The sequence below is a fragment of the Cicer arietinum genome, chromosome 2, assembly GCF_000331145.2.
Source record: "Cicer arietinum cultivar CDC Frontier isolate Library 1 chromosome 2, Cicar.CDCFrontier_v2.0, whole genome shotgun sequence".
Lineage (NCBI taxonomy): Eukaryota > Viridiplantae > Streptophyta > Magnoliopsida > Fabales > Fabaceae > Cicer > Cicer arietinum.
Window position 1 is genome coordinate 48424294 of NC_021161.2, and position 10145 is coordinate 48434438.

The 10145-nt window shown below is 30.7% G+C and overlaps 1 protein-coding gene and 1 pseudogene across 9 annotated transcripts; one reads left to right on the plus strand and one right to left on the minus strand.

Annotated features, from left to right (window-relative positions):
- Positions 1 to 2822: 2822 nt before the first annotated feature.
- LOC101491819 (exosome complex component rrp40-like) lies at positions 2823 to 7404 on the minus strand. 9 transcript variants are annotated; one of them, XR_012161825.1, is made up of 10 exons: positions 7244 to 7404; positions 6737 to 6792; positions 5871 to 5963; positions 4918 to 4989; positions 4703 to 4766; positions 4569 to 4613; positions 4285 to 4415; positions 4098 to 4162; positions 3440 to 3526; positions 2823 to 3364 (listed from the first exon to the last, which is right to left on the minus strand). XR_012161825.1 is itself a non-coding variant. In XM_073364892.1 (8 exons), the coding sequence occupies exons 4-7, from the start codon at positions 4926 to 4928 to the stop codon at positions 4299 to 4301; spliced, it is 237 nt and encodes a 78-aa protein (XP_073220993.1). In that variant the 5' UTR covers positions 4929 to 4989; positions 5871 to 5963; positions 6737 to 6792; positions 7244 to 7404; the 3' UTR covers positions 3843 to 4162; positions 4285 to 4298. The 9 variants fall into 9 exon arrangements, 4 of the variants coding, with proteins under 4 accessions (XP_073220993.1, XP_073220994.1, XP_073220995.1 ...); XR_012161826.1 differs by lacking the exon at positions 3440 to 3526; XM_073364892.1 differs by lacking the exons at positions 2823 to 3364; positions 3440 to 3526 and having other exon boundaries at positions 3843 to 4162.
- LOC105851668 (uncharacterized) lies at positions 2997 to 3489 on the plus strand (annotated as a pseudogene).
- Positions 7405 to 10145: the final 2741 nt, after the last annotated feature.

Here is a 10145-nt window from a genome sequence, read left to right on the forward strand (position 1 = left end):
GAAAGCAATTGTTCAAAGACAATATCGACAAGAGATCTAAATTATCGTTCATTTTCTATTAGAGCCCCACGCCCAAAACATCATCTAAGTAAAAGTTTTAATTGAACTGTTACAAATATTGAATTATCAATATCTACCTACAAAACAGTTGTGACAATTCCTAAAGAACTTGTTGTTTCAGTGATATCCAATATTTTATCATTTACTTTATTGGGAGAAAGATTAACACTATTCTCACCATGAATGAAAAACTAATGAGGTCTACTAGGTTGACTTCTTTGATTTGGAATTATGGTGAATTTTAGGTGAGGAGTCCAATTATTGTATTATATGAGAGCAGGAAAGGACAAATATGTTCGTTTTTATTGTAAAAAAATTAACGTATATTAGTTATATTGTAAAAAATTTAATTTTATATTTGTATTGAATAAATTATATACGTTTGTCAAAACAAAATTAAAGTGGTACAAAAAGTATATACTTGTTAAAAAAATAAAAATATGAAATATATGTTCATGTTATTCATTGATTTGTGACGAGACTAAATCTTTTTTTCTCACATCTAATATTGCACAAATACACATAAAAGAGTAGTATATTATTTTAGACTTTAATGACTCAATAAAACAAATCAATTACAAGACTTTGGCATAAGTGAAATAGAACACTAATGAGTTTTTACGTTTAAAGTGAAATTGGTTTACAACATCCTATACATGTACATTCCACTTTATTAATTTATTACATTTTTTTAATTTAAAAATCGACTATGAGAACATTTTCTTAAAAACAGTGCATAAATAACTCTTTTTCATAAATTTATGTATAGACATATAAAAGACAAAATTTGTTATGTTATTAGAAAATTAATAAGCCTAGAAACTCAAATAAAAAGTTACAAAAATAAAAGAAACAGATCTATTGTAGTATGGTCTAAAATTGTCTCATAACTGAAAAGCTATCTAATGTATGATATCTACAGATATGAGATATGTTGATATATAGATATGTGATATGTAATATGTGATATGTGATATATAAATATGTGATATGCAGAAATGTAGATATGTGATAGCTAATATCTGATAGGTGATATGCGATAGAGCCTATCAGCTAATAATTATTATTGTCTGATAACTGCTATCGCTTATCGTCTGATAGACGCTATCGTCTAATAGACATTATCGCCTATTGCCTGATACTAACTTTCGCCTATCGCCTAATAGGAGCTACCGCCTATCGCCCGATAGGAGCTTCCGCCTATCGCCCGATAGGAGCTTCCGCCTATCGCCCGATAGGAGCTTTCGTCTATCGCTTGATATGCGTTGTAGCCTATTGCCCGATAAGCGTTGTAGCCTATCGCCCGATAAGCGTTGTAGCCTATCACCCGATAGGAGAAAGCGTCTATCAGACGATAGGCGAAAGCTTCTATCGGGCGATAGGCGAAAGCTTCTATCGGGCGATAGGCGAAAGCTTCTATCGGGCGATAGGCGAAAGCTTCTATCGGGAGATAGGCGAAAGCTTCTATCGGACGATAAGCAAAAGCTCCTATCAAGAGATTGGCGACAACATCTATCGGGCGACAACGCTTATCGAGCGATAGACGATAACGTATATCGGTTGATAACTGATAACATCTATCGGCTGATAGATGATAACATCTATCGGTTGATAGACGATATCGCCTATCACTTATCAAATATCAACTATCAATTGATAGTTGATAGGTGATCGCTCAGCTATCAACTATCGCCTATTAGTTATCAGCTAATAGGCGATAGCTGATAGACAATAATTGATAACTGATGGTTGATAGCTGATAGACGATCGATCGGCTATCGATTATCGCTTATCAGTTGATAGGCGAAAGTTGATAGGCGAAAGTTGATAGCAAATAAACAATCGTTCGGTTATTGGTTATCGCCTATCAGTTATTAACTATATAGCCAATAGCTGATAGACGAATGCTAATAAGTGATAGGCTATAAATGATTGTTGATATGTGACATATGATTACTGATAGCTATTTAATTTAAAATAACAAAAAATATGATATTTTTATCTAATATTCTGTCTATTATTTTATTAGATTTATTCAATCCATTTTCATACATCAATTTATTTCTTATATTTCTTTTTCTCTATCTCATCTCTTCAAGTGAGACATTATTTTTTATATTATGAATTTTCCTTCTCTCAATGTGATTGCCTAAGCAACTCATAGCCTCATGCTTATAATTTGAGAACTAAAATAAATAAGAGAACTGAAATATTGTGACTATTTCTCATCTGAGTATAATAGTGGTACTTTATTCATAATAAAAATGTGTTTCAAAGAGATGAGAGGAAGAAGCTACACTCATTACAATCAACAATGTTCTAACAAAAACTCTATGTTAAGATCAACTTCATCGTGACAAAAAATTCAAATTTGACATTAAAAAGATATGTCAATATTTAGATGGTAAGAATTTAGCTAATCTTTCACAAGAACCTAGGTCTAAATTCAACTGCAGACGTGGAAATTATATTGGTGGGTAATACGTTGGTACCTATTGAAGCACTCTTTGAGCGTTAGATTTTCTCATTCCCTAATGTTGTCTCAACTCACCTAAACTAATTTATTTCAACACAAAAAAAGTGGAAAAAAGCATATTTCACTTGTGCAAACATATTCCTAATTTTTGACGGAAGTACAAAAACATTTTTAATCTAAAGACTACAAATTTGGTCATCATTTTATTTTCTGAATTGTATTTAACTTAAATCCCCCTTCAATTATTGTACATTTTCTATACCATATGATCGGGATCCCAACCTCATATTAAAACAACATATTATAACTTGCAACTCCTTCATATTGAGACAATCCACTGCACAAATCTCAGAGCAACAAACAACACCAATTATATAATTCAATTGGAGGGTAATGTGGCAGCAGAGAAGACAAATTAATTGATGACTCAAGGTTTTGTGATTGCCAACACTAGGAAGATATGCCAGTTATATTCATATACAACTTCTTCACACAAAAAATGAAAAAGAATATCACAAAGTTGATCACATCTTTGAAACAAATGGAAAGTAAATTTGAAGCATCAGCAATTTTGAATGAAGATCAAGAACTTTTGATGTAATAAGAGTTATTAGAGAAGTCATTGTAATGAAAATGTCTATCTTTCATTGCCTTTTGTCTTTCTTGTGTGCATCAATGTCAAAGTCAACCAAATGGTTCAGTGGCAAAGTTGACGAATAAGAGGGTAACATCATGTGAGGACAAGTTGGAGAGTTTCAATGAATTGAAGTACGAAAACAACTTTGAGCAGCCTTTTAAGAGAAGATTCTAATGTTTCTAAGATGCAAGCTGCACATGAAAGATTGAAAACTTTGGAGAATGTCATTGAAAGGATGGAAAATGGTTCGGATAATGTACTCATACGCTTAGTTAAAACCAGAGTCTGTCTTTTGAACATCGTGACTATATCTTAGGGATCTTCCAATGATAGAAAACTTTTGCACAGTCAATCTGTATGTAAATATTAAGTATACAATTCAATAGTAATACATCAATTAGAAACAACAAATTTTTGTTCTTTATTTTTGCTCTTTTAATTTTTAATTTTAAGTTTTAATTCCTTTCTAAGGTCAGTATTCTTTGCCTAAAAACTACAATTACTATTTTTTGTAAACAAACAGAATTCATCAATAAAAAGTGTAACTAAAACTATGAAAATAACAACAACAACAAAAAAAAACTAAACCACTAGCTATGCCCAAGCCCCTCGCAGCAACTGTAAATACATAAATAGAAGAAAAAAACATTGCAGCCTAAAACAAAAACATATCTCCAAGACCAGAAAATCTAGATGATGTAGCCAGTAGCCAACAAATGAATTTCAGCACTCTTGAAAAAATGTCAAGAAAATAACTTTTTAATGGCCTTACAAGTTAGCATACAAATAGCCCTTTAAAAATCTAAGTCGTTGAAAATTTTAACTATTAAATCTAATTGCTATAAAGGACATCGATCTACAATGAACAAATTTAGCATTGGTCCATGTTAAATTCCACCTTTATCTAAATGCCATGTAACTTACATTAAACAACCAAGGTGTTGAAAATCATTCATGCACTTGTTGTAGTCTAATCAACAGTACTCGCCCTGCAGAAGCATTGATATTATGGTAAGAAAAAAAATATGTACGCATTAGTTGGAAATGGCATTTACAACACAAGAATTGTAATGTAGAATCACAAGGAACTATAACTAAATTATATACATACAGTTAACTTGGTCACTAGACTCTCTGCAGCAGCTTTTCAGCCATTATTTTTTGTTGTACACCACTCAATGTCTCTGAGTTCATAATAACATTAGCTACAATGATAGTTGTTGATGGAGAAGAGGCATTGACCTATAGATGAAACAACAATTTCCAATGGAAAACTCAAATTAGTAGAATGAAAATTTCCCAAGTCCAACTTACAAATGATTGCCAATACTTCAAAATAGGACAAGAAATAAAAAATATAATATGGTACGCTGAGACTAGAGGGCATCTGCATACCCAAACACGTCGATTTAAGCCAACTGCTATCTCGAAAGACAATTTCTTCCAAACAACATACAATTTCTCATATCATGATCTGTTAAAAGCATGCACGTAAAGAAAAAGAAAAAGAAATTTAAATTCCATACAACCTTGAGAGACCGCTGGAACACTCGAACATATAGCCTTCTTTTAGGACACCAAACTCTCCTACGGCTAAACAAACACCATAACAAAATAAAAGATAGAATTATGTTTGCAAATATAGAATGGAAAGAAACTTAAAATTAACCAGAGAAAAACTCCATGATTAAAAGATACACACAAAAAGGAATTTAAAAATGAAGTCAACGAATAAGACACCAACCATCTGTGCATGACAGCTCAGGATTCATTCAAGGTTTGCTTTTACAACCCGCACATAAAGCAAAGTGCTTGCCTGCAAGGTGAAGAATTATGCACAAAAAAACACAAACACCAACATAAACAGGATAGACGAACCAAGAAACACTATTTAACGTTAACACCACCAGGGGAATGACAGGTTAACTGCAGTTGGGAGAGGAAGACTTTCAACTACCTATAAATTGAATATGTAAATTTCATTCTTGTTTTCATTTTATTTGTGAAATAGAGGACTCACTGTTTTCATATTCTGTTTTCTGGTTGGGTTCATTGTTATTCATCGATATAAGAACCATTACTCAATGGTATTCTTAATTCTTTACTATTCTAACATAGACACAAGAGGCAAGATTTCTCAAGCAGGCTAGTGACTTGACTTGAAGATATGTAACAAGACCATGTCATGTAACTGGTCTCAAAATCTGTGTTTTGGACATAACTACTCAAAGGTACTAGTGCCAATGTTTGGACGCAATTTTATTGGCCTTGGTATAATGTATAAACAGGCATCTTCACTTATATCTAGTTAAGCATGTTAATATTTATAGTCTAGGTCTCTAGGGTTATATTAAAAAATGAACTCCATATCATTTAACTACTACGCTTGCACTATAACAAACTCTTAATTGATTAATGTCGTCCCCGATCCCTCAACAACCATGATAATTGTGAACTTCATAATTCATAAAGTCAAGTAACTAAAAGATATCGACATTATTAGTTAATGTGGAAAAGGATTCCGCAAAGAGAAATAATTATCCTAAACAGATCTCTATTTTATAAAAAGAAGGTTCTCTACATGCACTAAAAAATATAAAATAATACATACATAAATTAAACTTAGGTATATTGCACAGTTTATCGATATGAGTTGTGAGAGATACCAAATATAAGTTATGAAAATAGCACGCACACCTCAAACTTAGGTATATTTCTTCTGGTTCCTCCTTCAAATGCAAGCACTGGTAGAAATGCTAAAGCAGGTCCTTTTATATCCACAAGAAAGTTCTGCACAGATATAAAATGAAATTTTAAATAAAATAGAATAAACCTCAAAACTAAGAAAGAAATTCAATCACTTTCAGGGAAATAGAAAGTACAAGAGTTGAACGGAACCAAGAAATTCATTCATTTTGTAATTTGTAGTAATTTTTTATTTACATGTTATACGTTAAGATATATTATAGCATCGTTTGATCCATGTAGCCGACCCCACCCAGCGGGATAAAGCTTGGTTGTTGTTATATGTTAAGATACAACTGCCCTGAATTACCATCATGTGCTTTGTGTTGGTGTAGGCAAAAACTATATTTTGAAGAAGGCCAGTATCACCATGCAATGGCTAGTTCACTTTTCTTGGCCAACATTAAGGACTTAACAAAGTAGATAAATACTGATCTAGAACTATAAGCCTTGAGCACTCCTCTAGGGCAATGTACTCATCTGGCTCGGGTTTCAGAAACTTCGAGGAAAGAGATCTCGATATTGTATGGTTATGCGAGAAAAGGTACAAAATGTTTTACTGATGGTATCTTATCATAGAACACCAAAATAAAATAACCCTATTTTATTGTGGAATAAGACAATCCAACCTAGGATAAATCCCTAAATAAAAATATCCCAAATGGAATCCTAATTTCTAAATTGAAATCCTAAAACTACTTCCAATTGATACCATTACCATAAACTTTATATAGTTAATAGAAACTAACAAGTTATAGAACCTATAAAAATTGCATTCAGCAAGAAAGTAGAGCAGACCTAAAGATAAAGTTTCTTACATCTGATCTGGAGTCAACAACTATTCCAAGAACCGAATCCTCTGCATGAGGCAATACTGTACAAAACAACATAATCAGAATAAGGAAGGAAAGAAGATAGCATTTCTCTAAGCCTCTTCCAGAATGCAAATTACAATTCATCTTAAAAAGCAAGAAATTAACTCTCATATTCTAATACGTACAGAGTGTGCTAAGGAGTAAAAATTTAAAATTAAAATAGCGCACACATCACTAACCTAATTTCATGGTCACGGTTTCAAATAAGAGAAAAAAATCAAATCACAATTTTTGAAAGAAAAAAAAAAAACCCTTCTCCTCCTTCAAAAAATAGCACGATGTTTGAAAAAAATCAACATAATAGAAGAACAATAATTCAACGAAACAATACACCAAAAAAAATCAAAAGAAAACTAAAATGTTCAAAATAAGAACCAAAACAACCATTGAAACAGCATAAAAGAAGAATAAAAAGAGAACAAAAATTGGTAAGGATGAATAGAAACGAACCAGAACTATACGATTAAGAAAGAAGGAAGGACGGTGCCGGCCGAGTTGCCAGAAAACGGTACCGGAAGGTGGAAGGTCGGTGGTCTTAGATGATGGCAATGATAGAATGGTTTTGGTGTTTAGGAAAGACGATAGAAGTGAGTAAAAACACAGACGAAAAACAAGAAACTCTTATTTATATGTTTTTAGTTTTTGAAAGGATTGGGTGTGGTGGCGAGTAAGCACTTACAGTGGAATCGCAGTCCTATACCGTTGATGTGTTTAACACTATCATGTATCAGTTGTGGCATAGACGCCATACCATTAGATATGAAAGAGAATCTCTGATCATGTATACTTAGCACAAGTCCTATATTGTTTGTTTTCTTTATCATTGCTATAATTTACATTTTGTAAGTATTAATTTTTTTATGTAAATTTTGAGTTTTTTTTCTTAATGGTTATGGAGTTTTTTTTTCTTCTAAATTTTAATATAATTGTCAATGTTAATTGTGTTTATTAGTTAATTTTAATATGATATTTATTTTATTTATATTTAACCACCTTATAAAATTTGTCCTCATTTTGTCATTATTATATCATTGATTTTCATAAATACACAAACAATATTCTTAAGTTTTTATTAATGTAGTAAACTTGGACATTAAATAATCTCGTAATTTGTGTGTGCGAGTTTATTGCGGTATTTATCAATGCATATGAAAAAAATTATACACAAACAATTAAAGATTCACTTGTTACAAATTCTAAAAAAATAATTTTGTTATTTAAAAATTTAGATATTTTTAATAAAAAGAGAAATTGTTTTTATGTTATTTTTTATTTTTATTTTATAAAAAAACTATAATAAATAGATAAAACTATTAAAATTAATTATTTTTTTAAAATAAAAAGTATAACAATCGTATTGTAAGTAATACTTTAGGATAAATTAAAATTTCTAAGACTTTCGCTTAAGGTTTGTCTAATAACGAGAATTTTAAAGTGTTTATAGATAGACTATACGAGGATATTATGCTATAGAGAGACTTAACTCCAATATTATTTATGTTCGTATAATTATTGAAATTATCTTTTTAAAGTGAGTATTTGGATTTATTTTGTGAGAAATAAAAGTAATTATTAAAATATAAATTAATTTTTTTAACATATTTAAAAGTTCTCATAAGAGAAATTTTCTAATATAAAATCTAAACTTGAAACAGAAAATTGGAGCTTTCATAAATAAATACAAAAATCATTTTAATTTTAAATTTATTGTTTCTTACCATGACATTTTGAACCAAATGAATAATAAGAGTACTTGAGAGTTGCAATAACGATATATAATATTTACTTTTATGCAGCAAAAAAAAGTATACAAAATGTTTTTTTTTTAGGTGTAAGAGGCAAAAGGAAATAAAATATTATTTCTTTATTTTTGATAAAATATTTTATTGTGATATATAAATGTAAACCAAATAAATATTTTATTAGAAACAAAAAATTATTAATAAAGGAAATACAAACGGTATTTTAATCCCTGCATCAACAAAATTATTCAAACTCAGCATTGTAGCAGATGAATTCATCCACATAAATCATTTCATCCTCAGCATTGTAGAAGGGTTACAAAATTTATACTAAATCATGCTCTCAAAAATCAAACTAGACCCACGTTAAAGATACTTACTATTAAATATTCTAATAAAATCAACCTACAATTTTACACTGTCCCAATAGTTACAGGGCCACCCGCTGCAGTAACTAACTTTTCGCAGCCCAGTCACGGAAAAATTGTAGTCCAGATTGATTTTGATTTTGTACAACTAAAAAATACTAAAATTGCAATTCATTAAAGTTAATTTACTTTTGTTTGAATTTAATTAACTGTTTTATTAAATTATTTAATTTATTATCTTTGTTTATTAAAACCTCGCAATTATTATATTTTTTCTTGCAAAAACATTAATAATGTACTCATTATAATCAAGATTCTTTTAAAAAATTATTTGCAAGTTACGATTTCAAATACCAGGAAAAAAAATCAACACCAAATAAGAGAAAAGAATCAAGTCACAATTTTTGAAGAAAAAAAAACCCTTCTCCTCCTTCAAAAAATAGCGTGATGTTTGAAAAAAATCAACATAATAGAACAATAATTCAATGAAACAACACACCACAAAACAATCAAAAGAACTAAAACTAAAATGTTTAAAATAAGAACCAAAACAACCATTAAAACAACATAAAAGAAGAATAAATAAGAGAAAAAAGTTGGTAATGATGAATAGAAACGAACCAAAACTAAACGATTAAGAAAGAAGGAAGGATAGTGTTGGCCAAGTTGCCGGAAGGTGGAAGGTCGGCGGTCTTGGATGATGGCAAAGTGAGAATGGTTTTGGAGTGTAAGAAAGACTAGAGCCGTCAAAAAAGCCCCCAACTACAAGACCCCTTACTTTTTTTGTTATATTATTAGACCCCTATCAAAATAAGAGTTTTGTACCAGGCACCCCCCCAATTTGACCTGCCACCCCCCCAGTTATGCCTAAAAGACAATTTTACCCTCTGTCACATATATAAAAACCAAAAAAAAATTTTACCCACACTTTTCACCAAATCATTCGAACATTTCAAATATTCGATCCAGAATCAACCTAACCTTCGAAGATCTCAAAGATTCGAAACGCAAAAGTAAGTTTCCTTTCGAAAATTTGCTGTTTTTGAAACTTTCGAAATGCATTTGTAAGATTCGAAACAGAAGAAAGTTTCGAAAGTTTCCTTGAATTTGAAACCTTCGAAATGCATTCCTCGAACATTTTGAAATCTTCGAAACAAGAAACTTTCGAAAGTTTCTTGAAATGAAATCTTCGAAATGCAAGGCCAGGGAAACTTTCGAAATGTTCTGGGAAAGTTTCGAAAC